Source organism: Peromyscus leucopus, chromosome 4 (assembly GCF_004664715.2).
Source record: "Peromyscus leucopus breed LL Stock chromosome 4, UCI_PerLeu_2.1, whole genome shotgun sequence".
NCBI classification, from domain to species: domain Eukaryota; kingdom Metazoa; phylum Chordata; class Mammalia; order Rodentia; family Cricetidae; genus Peromyscus; species Peromyscus leucopus.
In genome coordinates, this window is record NC_051066.1 from 30,401,350 (window position 1) to 30,415,173 (window position 13,824).

Here is a 13,824-nt window from a genome sequence, read left to right on the forward strand (position 1 = left end):
TGATGAGGAGGCAAGCATTGATCAGACTGTTGTAAGTTCCAAGCCAGCCTGAGTTACATTGGATCTTGGTCACTGACAAGTTCTCCTGCTTGTTGGGGCTGGAACTTGGACCCCTCTTTCAATTACATCTGCATCAGCTTTCTGCTGTTGGTGGTTTCCTTCATTGGTTAAGCTTTTCTTTACTTCCTTTTCACAAGTTGGAAGCTTAGCTGGGTGGGATCATGCCCACTTACAAAAGGTGTTTGCAAAGGGGTGAGGTCACCACTCCCTTCATTCCATTCAGTATCTGGCTTTCTCCTTGAGTACTGGACTTAGTTCCATTACACTTCCTGGTGCTCCTTTTCTCTATTTTGCATTTTGCTTTTCTATTTATCCAGCTGGCTCTTTTTCATTATAGATCTGCATAAGAGTGATTACCAATAACCACGTGACAAAAATCAATACTAGGCTGGTTTGAAATCTTCAATTTAGCCTCAGCCAGATTTTTTTGGACAGGGCAAAAAGCAGCCACATTTATCAAAGTATCACAAGAATGGTCTGTAGGCCATTTCCTTATATCCTTCCCCTCTGAAACTGGTCTGGTCTGTGGTGATATTTTATTCGTGCTCTAATAAATAAAGCTTGCCTGAGTATCAGAGGAAAAAGCCAGCCACTATATTAAACATAGAGGCCAGGCAGTGGTAGCACATACCTTTAATTCTAACACTGGGAGGCAGAGATCCTTCCAGATCTCTGTGAGTTAAAGGCCACACTGGGAACAGAGTCAGGCATGGTGGCACACACCTTTAATCCCAGCACTAGTCAACCATAGAGGTCTGGAGGTCTGTACAGACAGACAGGAAGTGACAGAGCTGGGCAGAAAGAGGAAGTGATGTAGCTGGGCCGAAGAAGGAAGTAAGACATCAGATCACAGAAAGGTTTATAGGCGTGAGTGTACAGGAAGTAGCTCTCTGGCTGAGGATTTCTAGCGGTAAGAAGGTGGCTGGCCTCCTTCTGCTCTCTGGTCTCTCCGTTTTCACCCCAATATCTGGCTCTGGGTTTTTTATTAATAAGACCATTTCGCAATTCATCTTACACTGGTCTGTCAAAATTTACATTGCTCTCAGCACCACTGTCTTCCAAGCTCCTGCTAGTATGGTGTATTTAACCCACTCGGAGCATTCAACCTCTTTTCTAGTCCAAAGTCCCAAAGTCCACACTCAGCCAACAAGCAGCACAGTCAGGCCTATCACAGCAACACCCCAGTCCCTGTACCAACTTCTTCTTGGTCATTGCTGTGAAGAGACACCATGACCAAGGCAATGCTTATAGGAGAAAGCACTTCACTGGGGGCTTCCTTACAGTTCAGGTTAGTCACCATCACCACTGCAGGAAGAAGGGCGGCAGGCAGGCAGGCACGGGAACAGTAGCTGAGAGCTACACCTTGATCCACAGACAGAGGAGGGGGGTTGCTGGCATGGACTTTTGAAACCACAAAGCCCATCCCCAGGGACACCCTTCTTCCAACAAGCTCACACCTCCAAATCCATCTAATCCTTCTCAAATAGTGCCACTTCCTGATAACTAAGCATTCAAATATGTGAGTCTATGGAGGCCATTTTTACTCAAATGCCCACACATGGTAAGACTGTCTCAAAACATCAAACTGAACAAAAAAAGAAATATTTATCAATATCTTTGGACCTGATCAAAGTAATGTTACCCATTTTTTGTTACTATACACAATAAGTGAGATTAGATTAATTTATAAAAAAAAATAGAAACTTGCCACAGAGAGTCCCAGGACAGGCTCCAAAGCTACACAGAGAAACCCTGTCTCAAAAAACAAAACAAAACAAAAATATATCTAACATTCCTGGAGGCTGGGAAATCCAAGCCAAAGGTGCTAGCTTGTGGAAAACATCTTGTTACTTCTTTGTATGGCAGAAGGTGGGAATCCAAAAAAGCAAATCTATTCCCATACAACCTTCTAATGTCTTTGAAAATATTTACTTATGTCTTTATCTGTGTGTATGTGAGATATAGATAGGTAGATAGGTACGTAGGTAGGTAGGCAGACAGGCAGGCAGAGAGGCAGACAGACAGACAAGGGACTGGAGGTGGCATCCATGTGGCAGCTTTCAGTCAGTGCTGGAATCCCACTCTACTGAATAGGTCTCTCTTGTTCCTGCTGCTCTGCTGCATACTCCAGGCTGGTAGGCCCACAAGCAAGGAGCCTTTGCAGAATTTATTTTTTTATTATGTGTGTACATGATGTATATATGTAGGTGCCCGAATGACAGTGCATACATGGAGGTCAGAGGTCAACTCTGAGGAACTGGTTTTCTCCATCCACTTTTATATCAGTTCCAGGGATCAAACTCAGGTCAATAAGCAAGCACCTTCACCTACTGAGCCACAGTGCCAGGCCACAGGCCTCTGAAATTATCCTTAAGATATATTTTTATATGTATAAGCACTTTGCCTCCATACATGTATGTACAACCACCTGCACATCTGGTGTTCATAGAGGTCAGCAGAAGGCAATGGATCCTCTGGAACTGGAACTGGAGCAGAGCAGCTGTGAGCTACCAAGTCAATGCTGGAAATTGAACCTGAGTCCTCAGGAAAAGCAGTAAGTTTTCTTAATAGGTGAACCATTTCTCCAACCCCAAGGCTTTTTTTTTTTTTTTTTTTTTTTTTTTTAAAATAAAAACTAGCATTAATTCTTTCAGGCAGTGGAGTCCTAATGAGAGAAACACTTCCCCAAGGTCCCACCTTCCAATGTTGTTACATTGGAGATTATAAATTTAAGGGTACATTCAACTACTGCAATCTTAGAGGAAAACAAAAGCTTTTTATGTGTTAATAAAATAGAATCAATAACTATTAATCTTAAAATTTTTAAGAAAAAAGAAAGTGCAAATAAACTGTTTCAAAAGCAGAAACTGATAAGCAGGTGAGAAGGCTGCAGCTGATGACTTCCACTAAAAATATGTGTCCTTTCTTTGGAAACAGTTCACTATAATTATTTGAAATATAAGAAAAATGTATCTTTGTGATTTATGAATAAATAGTGTGTGCTTGTGTTATCATAATTATTTGGGTTATTAGTATTCAGACCATATAATCCTTTCTCTTCTTTTCTTATAAGGTAACTGAGGATGACCTTCTCTGCTTCTACCTCCTCACATGCTGAGTTGACAGGCAGGTGTCATTATGTTTAACCTATGCAGTATTAAGGATCGAACCCAAGGCTCTGTACATGCCAGGGGAAAAAAAAAAATCACTCTACCAATCTGAGTTCCATCCCCACCCCTAAACCACACAATGCTTACATAGTTAAATTTAGGGGCTGGAGAGCTAAAATACAGTGGCTAAGAGCACTCGCTGCTCTTCCAAAGGACCCAGGTTTGTTTCCCAGAACCCCTGTAGTTGACTCACAATGGCACACTACAGCTCCTGGGATTCAGAGAGTTCTGGCCTCTGTAAGCATACACTCACCTGGAATATACATGCTGCATGCACTCACACACCCATACAATTAAAATAGCCTTTTTAAAAAACTCAATTAAAAACAAAACTGCACTGCGCACAAATCCAAAAATAAAAGGGTACTTATAGCCAAGTACCGAACAGCAAGTGATAATAATTCAGTAATGGCTTCTTAGCATTTTGGATATGTTAAATCATTCATTCCTCAGCACAAAAGCATCTCTACTTTATAGATGGAGAAAATGAGACACAGAGGAGCAAGTGGAATGGGTTATACAGCTGGAAAGTGGTGAGACATTTCTGCCTGGGGCGTGGCCTGGCATATGTACTACAAGGGTGAGGCTCCAGGGTTTGTTCAAGACAGGCTCTCGATGTGACCCTGGCTGTCCAGGTACTTGCTGTGTGGAAGTCCTCCCTGCCTCTGCCTCCCAAATGCTAGGACTGAATGTGTGCACCACCACACTTGACTCTGAAGCACTAATACTAAACTGACTTCTGAATACATACAATTTTAGTTCAAAATTGGCAAATACGTTCTTTCCAAGTTAGTTTTCAATTTTTCTACATATAAACATCCTTAAAATGTTGTATAGGACAAAGCCTACAAACACAGACTTGAGTAAAATATCATGATTAACTCTACTAACTCCTCACATTGAAACACAGTATTCTTGACACTGGGCAGGAGATGGATCAGTGGGTAATGTGTCACACGCACGCACACACCTAAATTCAGATATCTAGTATCATCCACATAATAGGGCTGAGGCTTGCTGTCCAGGCAGTATAGACTAACCCATGAGCTCCACATTCAGTAGGAAACTCTGCCTCAAAACTCCAGGCGGAGAATGACCGAGGAGGACACCAGATTGACTTCTGGCTGCTGTTCTTGTGCTCAGGCACAGATGAGCACGTGCGTAAGTGTAATGCACAATCCTCAGGTCTTGATTGCTTGGCTGCTGCTTCATTTTTTTTAACATGTCACCACCTTTCTTTTTTCTTTTTAGACAAGTTCTCATTACACAACCCTGGCTGACCTGAAACTCACTATATAGATGAGGCCAGTCTTAAATTCAAGAGCTCCACCTGCCTCTGTTACCTGAGTCCTGGCTTATTAAAGGCATCTTCCACCACATCCAGTGACCACCCACATTTTTTCCCATGGGGACTAAGGAGTTTGGCAAATAGGAAAAAAAGCAAGGGAAATCAAAATCATTTTCTTGCCTTTTATTACTTTAAATCACTTACCAAAGGAGCAAAAATAAAAAGGCATCCAGAGGCAAATCTCATATTCCTGAAAATACACTGACATTTGGGCCAATTCTGCCAAAATGCCCTCTGTAATACTCTCAGGTGAGGACAGGCTCATTTCTATATCCGGCACTTAGGGAGTTTAAGGGTAACCAGGCTCTGCTGACTCCCCATGGGAGGCCTTACCTTCTTGTAGGAGGGAATGGGGGTGGACTTTGGGGAAGGCTGGAGGGGCAGGAGGAGGGAAGAGGGGGATCTGTGACTGGTATGTAAAATGAATAAAAAAAATTCTTAATAATTAAAAAAAAAAGCGTTTAAGGCTAGCCTCAACTACATAGCAGGTTTGAGACCAGCCTGAACTACATGAGACCCTATCTCAAGAAACCAAATAAAGGAGGAAGGGGAGACAGTTCAGTTGGAAATGACTCCCCAGCATCCACACAAAAGCTAAGTGCCTCAGTGTGCATTTGCAATCCACTGCTGTGGAGGAGGACGGGAGGACACCCAGGACTTGCTAGCCAGGCAGCTTAGCCTAATCAGTGTGCTCTACATACAGTGAGAGGAGATTCCATCTCAAAAAATAAGATGTCAAGAGACAGCTGAGGTTACTTAACATTAACCTCTAGCTTCCAAACGCATGTGCAGACATGTGTGAGCACATACATATACACAAAATAAGCAAAAATATAATTAACTAGCTGGGCGGTGGTGGCACACACCTTATTCCCAGCACTTAGGACATACAGGCAGATCGATCTCCAGGAGTTTAGGCCACCCTGGTTAAAGTTAAAACCCTGTCTCAAAAAAAAACCCAAAAAATAAAACAAAAAAGAAAAAAAATTAACTTGAAGGATAAATAAAACCACAATGAGACACTACTCGAACAGCTAAAATAATAAAATCACACCAGTGGGCAATGACAAATTTCTGACATGAAACTGGTATGAATGATCTTAAATTAAGTAACTGGCCACTTTAGGAGCAAAGGACTATGCCCTGTGTTCTGTCACAATGACCTTCAATTCCTATATTAAATATGAATATTTATTCACTATTAGGCAATATATCAGAGCTAATAAAATAGTAACTTAAAAAAAGTCAGGGCTGAAGAGATGAAGACCTTGGTTCAGGTCCCCAGTGCCCACATAAAATGCAGGATGTGGCCACTTGTGCACCTGTAGTGTTGGGGGTAGATGGACAGGAGGATCACTGGGACCTGCTGGCCATCAGCCAGCTCCAGGGCAGACCATCTCAAGGGAATAAGCAACAGTGCAGGACACCTGACGCCTCTACCTGAACACGGTGCGTACACTTGGACACACACATGCATGTATCATCGAATAGTCATCAACGATGTCCATGTCGTCGTCGTCGTCGTCATCGTCGTCCCCCTTCCACTTCAAGTCCTCAAATGTTACTAGTATTTCTAACACTCCGGATTGTAAGGGTTACACTTAATCACGACACATGAAGGTTTTCTTCCCCCTCCCCTTGGTTTTTTGAGACGGGTTTTTCTATGTAATAGCTCTGGCTGTCCTAGAACTCGGTTTATAGATCAGGCTGGCCTCAAACTCAGAGATCCATCTGCCTCTGTGTCCCAAGTGCTGGGATTAAAGGCAGACGCCAGCACCATCCGCCTATATGAAGGTTTTCTATAAAAGGAGCTTCTCCACAATAGAATAAAATATCCCTTTTAATGAGAATCAAGTAAACTTCTGAGTTGCTACAAATTCTATGTACAAATGAAAATTACTAAGTGAGTGCTTCATACAGATGACTGACTAAGAGAGCACACGAGTTCTCACGATGGGGTTATGGCCAGAGGGAGAAGGTAAGGCCTGGAAGAGAAATCAAGCTTGAAGGAAATAATGGCAACGAGAAAGGTCTCACAATTTTCACATTTGTTTATACTTATTGGGGAGTTGGGGCAAATGTATGCCACAGTAGGTTTGTGGTTGTCAGAAGACAATTTGAGGGAGTTAGCTAGCTCTCTCCTTCTACCATGTGAGTTCCAGGGATGGAACTCAGGTCGGCAGGCTTGGTGGCAGACACCTTTACCAGCTGAGCCACCTCACTGTTCCTAGTCTCCTTTCTCAGGATGATTTCTGGAGGGGACCCATGGTGATACTTTATTTGTGCTGAAATGTGGTGATATTTTATTTGTGCTTTAATAAATAAAGCTTGCCTGGAGATCAGAGGGAATAGCAAGCCATTTTAAGTAAACAAAGAAGTCAGGCAGAGGTAGCACATGCCCTTAATCCTATCACTTAGCAGGCAGGATATGGCTGGGCTAAGAGAGTCAATGAGAGAACAGAACAGAAAAGGCATATAAGCCTGAGTAGACAGGAAGTAACTCGCATTTGGAAGCTGCAGAGTTGGTAGGTAAGGTTGGCTGGTGGCTTTCCCTATTTCCCTGATCTCTCTAAGGCTTTCACCCCTATATTTGGCTTTGTGTTTTTCATTTAATTAAGACCATTTAGAAATTCATCTACAGACACATCATCCTGCTGTACTGTGCCCTGGGCTAGCTCTCAACTCCTGGGTTTAAACAGTCTTCCTGCCGTAACTTCCTGAGTACTGGGACTATAGTATGTGTCACGGCATACATTTGCTAACTCATTTAAACATTATACTGGAAGCTGGAGTGGCACCCATCTGAAATCCCAGAAGCCAGGAGGGTAAGCCAGGAGAATTCAGAGTCTCAAGTCAGCCCAGGCTACACTGCAGGACCCAGTCTCAAAATCAATGAAATCATATAAAACATCCCAGGCACAGTGGTACACGCCTATAATCTCAGCTACTCGGGAGGCTTAAGCAAGAAGGAAATGAGTCTGAGGTCAGTCTAAGCAATATGGTAAGCCCCTGCCTCAAAACACACCATGCTGCTGTTTCCCCCTCCCCAGAATGCTGGGCATTTTGACACTGACCTGTAGTCCCTGCACCCAGAAAGAAAGTCCATAAAGAAAGATCACTGGGCCCTGGAATTCAAAGCTAGCCTAGGCTAAAACACAGTGAGACAACATGTCAAAAACTGACACTAAATTAAGGAGACAGCGCAGCAGAACTTCAAAACCCTTTATCAACATTGCGTCTTCCTTCAAGCCCTTTGATGTTGTTTGACAGTGCTGTGCATCAAACACAGGACGTGACTATCTACCAGGTCCTAACTCCAGGCCCACGCCTTCTTAAGTGTCACAACCAGTAAACAGCCTCTGAGCTGCAACACCTGCCCGTCCCAACTAGAACTACATTACAAGACACCCCATTTTCAACATCCTTTAACTGCAAATCAAATGAAGCCAGCAGCACTAGCTGAAAGTCTCCACACTAAAGAACTGTTTCCACTGGATGGTATAGGGAAACAGGTGCTTGTCCTTCAAGCACTGGCAGTTACAAAGCCATTAAGAAAATGTTAAGGGCAGTTTACAAGATGAGCAGTATTTACAATGCCTGGAGGAGCCAAAGATGCCATTGGCCTTGTGGAACTCAGTCTTAAGACAGAAAGAATGAATAGGGTGTAGAATCTATCGCACACTTGTAATCCCAGCACTTGGGAAGGAGTAAGAGACAGGAGGATTGCAAATTCAAGGCTACTCCAGTTCCAGGCTAATGTGGGATGCACAACAAAACAAGATCCTATCTCCAAACAACAAAGTATGGGGGCTGGAGAGATGGCTCAGTATTTAAAAGCATGTGTTAGTCTTGCAGAGGAACCAAGTTCAGTTCCCAGCACCCACATGGTGGTTCCCAACCATCCATAACTCCAGTTTCAGGGGATCCAATGCGCTCTTCTGATCTTCACAGGCACCAGGCAAGCAAGCATTACATATACATACATGCAAGCAAAACACCCATACACATAAATAAATCTACAACAATTAAAACTAACAAAACAAATTAAAGAAAGGCTAAGGGGAAAGAATGTATAGGCAATACCAAATGTCTCTGGTTTCTAGAACAATGCTTGCTTTAGCAAAAGGGTTTGACAATATTGGTTAATACCTGTGATAATTTTAGGAAAGGAACTGTAAGTCAAACTAAATTCAAAGTCTTTGTTACTTGGGGCTAGAAAGATGCTCAGAAATTAAGAGTGCACACTACTAGGCTGGGCAATGGTGGCACACACCTTTACTTCCAGCACTCAGGAGGCAGAGGCAGGTGGATCTCCATAAGTTTAAGGCCAGCCTGGTCTACATAGTGAGCTCCAGGACAGCCAGAGCTACATAGTGAGACCCTGTCTCAAAACAAACAAACAAACAACTATATAAATAAAAAATAGTTTACACAAAGAAACCCTGTCTTGAAAAGCCAAAAAGAAAACACACAAAAATGTATGTAGTGTACTTCTATATGTAATATACACATTTAAACTAATTTAAAAAAATAGAACTTTTGTTTTGGAGTGTTTAACTGAAGAGAGATGAGTGGAAAAGACAGCTGCTAAGAATACATTCAACGGCATCTTTAATGTCCTCTTTTTAAAAAGATCAAACATGTCATAGTATTAGGAACTGACAGAGTTGGCTGGCTGGCAGGGATGGGCGTTCATGCTGTTTTATACAGTATGCTCAAAATAGTTCACATTTTAAAGAAAACTTCAAAGATAGTAATTAAACTTTCAAACAATCTGAAAGTACTAGCATTTCTGGAACCATGCAAGCAAAATAAGGTATAGGGGGAAAAATGGATTTAAAAAAAAAAAAGCCATGTTTGTGCATAACCAATTTTTTTAATTACAAAAATTATAATTAGCCATATATGTACAAGGACTAAATTAAGTAAACATTATAAATTTGACTGTATAAAATCCATTTGTATTACTAGAATGCTTCTAATTTTACATTGAGGTTTCTTACAAATTTCTGCTGGAGTGAAACTGCCTAATAGAAAGCCCTAATTACTTTTTGTCAAGGTCTTTTAACAACAAAAGCAAAATTCGGGACATTCACACATCAACCTGCCTTCTCAGAAGACATTTTTCTGGACCAAATTAAAATTCAGCTTTGTGGGGCACAGATATGTCTTTACAAATGGATGGAGATGGCATATGAAAAGACAAATACTTATAGTCAGGCATGAAAATATATACCTGAATACCCGACACTTAGAAAGCTAAGGTAGGATCTCAAATTCAAGGCCAGCCTAGGCTACATGAGAGTTCCAGAACAGACCAAGACATATATTATGACCCCATCTCAAGAATAATATAAAATAAGAGCCAGAGAGATGGCTCAGCAGATAAACAGCTGTCTCACATCCTGCTGACTAGGGGTCAAACCCTGTACGCCATGTATAAAGCCAGATGCAGTGGTACACAGCCCAGCACTCCTGTGGAAAACTGTACCAGGAACTTGGAAGCTCAATGGCCAGCTAGAACACAGCAAGGCAGAAACAAGGGACCCTGATTCAATAAGTAAGTATCTTCTGCCACATGTTCCCCATGGCACATGCACACCCAAGCACACAATAATATGCTAATTTTTTAAATAGCACAAACACTTAGCAATAAATGATAAACAGCCCAGAGCACAGACTATCAGACAAAAAGTGCCTGGCTGAGTAAAGAGAAAAAGCACACCAACAAGCACTGGGGTAGGGACATAACACAGCCAAGCAGCGACCTCGCACCCAAGCTAACTAACAGCTGGCTACTGAATACAGCAAAGAGCACACACCCGCCCTCTTTATTTAAGCAGCCTTTAAAGTCAGCTGGGTATGAAATTCCTCTACTCCTGCATCTTCTCAGTATTTTCTTCCCTGTATTACCCTTTTCCTTTCCTACTTGGCTAAACTTGGCTTTCTGTTCCAGGATTTTCATTTTTGTTTTATTTTTCTGCAGTCTTTGTCCAGCTTTAGCCTGGTGATGACCATCTTGCTGGGGTGGATGTCCACACGGACAACGGCGCCATTATTAGCCTTTTCTCCCTGCACCCTTCAGTGGAGACAGCATATGTCTTCCTGGACTCCTGGAACAACTCTGTCCATCTGCTGACCTTTGTACTGTCCTCGCACAACTTGAACTTCATCACCCCTTTGACTGTGCACAGATCGACCATTATACTTCTGTCTCAGCTCTTCAGAAAGAGGAGGAACATGACCTTCCTCCGGATGTGAGAAGGTGAACCAAAATGTCTTTTACAGTTCTTCCTTGGGTCAGAAATCACAACTTCATTTTGGCAGCTGCCTCTCCGGTGATTGCTACAAGAGGGCAGAGGTCTCCATGCCAACATCTTTCCCTTTAACACCAGCCACTCCATCTCCCCACCAGGTTGTCACCTTTACTTTCTCCTTGGAAACTCTCCAGGATGTGCCCTACTGTACATGAAGAGGTGCATGTTTCCTACTGAAGAAATGCTGTCAGGAAGATGAGGGAGGGAAGGACAATGGTGACCTTTACCCCAGACTGCCTACCTGACACTGTTGCTTCTCTTGAAACACTTGAAAGACAGAGGCAGAGAGATGTCTGTGAGTTCGAGGACAGTCTGGTCTACAGAGTGAGTTCCAGGACAGCCAGGGCTACACACACAGAAACCGTGTTTGAAAAATATAAATAAATAAATAAATAAATAAATAAATAAATAAATAAATAATAAAAAACAAGACACTGTAGAGGAACATTGCTGTAATGCTCAAGTCAGATAATGACTTGCTTTGTGGTATTTAACATTTCTGCACTAAGAGTCCTTAAGGTCTGAAAACTAGAGCATGTGTTTTTCCTCTGATGTAGGTTTCAGACCAATTTGAGCTGCTCAGCATTTCATGCCATGTTTTTCTAGTTGCATTCATCTGTCTAGGTGGGCCTCCACCAGACGCACTCTTTCACTCTTGACATTTTGGAAAGTGAATTCAGTCATGTGAGAACTAATGAATACGCACTTCAAGTTCTTGTTGCCATAGCCCATGAAAAATAATCTACTCAGGGTTTTTTTGGTTGTTTCTGTCTGAAGATCAGAGCCTAAGAAAACTACACTATGGCTGGGTGGTGGTGGTGGCGGCGGCGGTGGTGGTGGCGCACGCCTTTAATCCCAGCACTCGGGAGGCAGAGCCAGGCGGATCTCTGTGAGTTCGAGGCCAGTCTGGGCTAACAAGTGAGTCCCAGGAAAAGCGCAAAGCTACACAGAGAAACCCTGTCTCGGAAAACCAAAAAAAAAAAAAAAAAAAAAGAAAAGAAAACTACACTAAGCTGTGATGCAAGGATTTCAGAAACCACTCAGGGAAAAGTTTAGAAAAATAAACTGGGCAGAGCAACTCAGGGCTACTGTTACCAGAAAAATCTTCAATTTGAAGACAACAGGCTTCCAGGAAATACTTCCTTGAAGAAAGAGTGCACAGACTTTATATTTTAAATACTGTCTCGGGCTGGAGAGAGGGCTCGGTTAACGGCAGGCACCCCCTGCTCTTCCCACCACCCACACGGTGGCTCACAACCCTCTGTAACACCAGCTCCAAGTGATCTGACAGGGTCTTCTGGCCTCCTCGGGCACAGCACACACGTGACCGACATAACATGCAGACAGACACCCATACACACAAATAACAAAAGAAAAAACAAAATAACCTTTTCTACTTTGCATTTTCTGGTTCACTTCATTAGAGCAAAATGAAAGCTTTTACAGTAACAGTAAGAAGTACAGGTCAGCCTCAAGCAGGGTGGAGGCCCAGACTCGGATCCCAGGATTCTAGGTGCTAAGACAGAGGTTTGGGGAATTTGAAGTCAGCATGGGCTATCTACAGACCCCACTGTGTCAAAACTAAATTAATTCAATAAAATTTAAAAAGCGCAATGCCTCACATAGGTAATGTAACAAAAGAACAATTAATTATTCCAAAGCAGCGACTAAGCTTCAACATGCTTCCCATCTAATTAGATTCTCATATACCTGAATATGACTCAGAGAGTTATAAAACAAAATGAGGCACTTTCTAGACTTCTCTTAACCAAGAAATTCTAACTGAACTGGTGGCTCACTGCTAAAATGTGTAGCATTGTGTTTGACTCAAAATTTCTAAATCCTACGTCGCTAGGAGCCTCGTAACCACTGCTTCAAGAACGTTGCCAGACAGTTTGCTTTTACTGTTAATATTATGCTTAAGTTGTACCCCATCCATCTTTTTTCTCATTCTGAAAGACCTATGTTACCAGACTAACGTTTGACTCCAACAGATATCGGCTGTTCTGGGCTACTGTAGAGATTCTGGGAGTTTTCCTTTTCATTCTCTGAGACTGGATCTCGAAGCAATTTCAAAACAGTCAAAACATACTGAAACTGCAATCATCAGAGCTTGAATGTGTGCCTATGGAAACGATGATTGTTAAACCTGGTATGTCTGGGACTGGACTCTAGTTCTGGACTGCCCTAAGCAGCAGGGTGGCCACCACGGCACCTTCTTCCAAGGCGAAGGGTGTTAACCAGCTCTGGAAAAAGCAGGAAGTTTGTATCAGCAACTTAAGCCTCCAGCGAACTGGCTTTTCCCGACGCCTGCTCTGGGGGACAGCCCTGCTAGGTACCCCAATCACCGACAGGTAGGAGGTGGCCTGGCCAGCGACGCGCCGAGGCTGCCCCCCGCCGTCGAGAGCGGCGCCGCCCCTTCGCTCTCCGCCTGGCTTCCCTGGCACCAGGGCCGCCGCCCACTTTCCCTTGCACGGCGGGCGCCGGGCACCGCACTCACCCACGTCTTGCTCGAACGGGTTGGCAGTGAACAGCGGCATCGCGCCGGCATCCGAGGCTGAATCGCGACGGTCTGGCGGGGCTCCGAACGCTCCCGCTGGGCGACCGGCGGCGGCTTCCTAGACGGCTGGCCAGGCAGGCCGTGCCCTCACTTCCGCCTCCGCGCCTGCCCCGCGCGCGCCTGTGCGCCCCGCTGCTGCCCGTGCTCCGCTCCGGCCCCGCCGGCGGCGCCGCACGACGCATGGCCGAGCACTAGCACCCTGCAGTGCCCTCACCGCCATCCTGAGGACGTGGCAGGCCCTGGCCCGACGCCTGCTCAGGCCCGGCGGCAGCCACGGTCACCTTTCCACAGCGAGGACCCGGGCGAGCCACGGGGGCGGGGGGAAGCTCCGAGGCCGGAAGTTGTCGCAGCTGGAGATGCCCGTGGCCA

At 43.9% G+C, this 13,824-nt stretch overlaps 1 protein-coding gene and 1 pseudogene across 1 annotated transcript in view; both read right to left on the reverse strand.

The window, feature by feature from the left end:
• The window catches only part of Stam2 (signal transducing adaptor molecule 2), a 46,816-nt gene extending 33,256 nt beyond the window's left edge, over nucleotides 1-13,560 (reverse strand). Inside the window, exon 1 of the mRNA XM_028876949.2 lies at nucleotides 13,396-13,560. Within this exon, the coding sequence (XP_028732782.1) occupies nucleotides 13,396-13,435 (40 nt within the window). The 5' untranslated portion in view covers nucleotides 13,436-13,560. The remainder of the gene's footprint in view (nucleotides 1-13,395) is intronic.
• LOC114698370 lies at nucleotides 9,406-11,079 on the reverse strand (annotated as a pseudogene).
• Nucleotides 13,561-13,824: the final 264 nt, after the last annotated feature.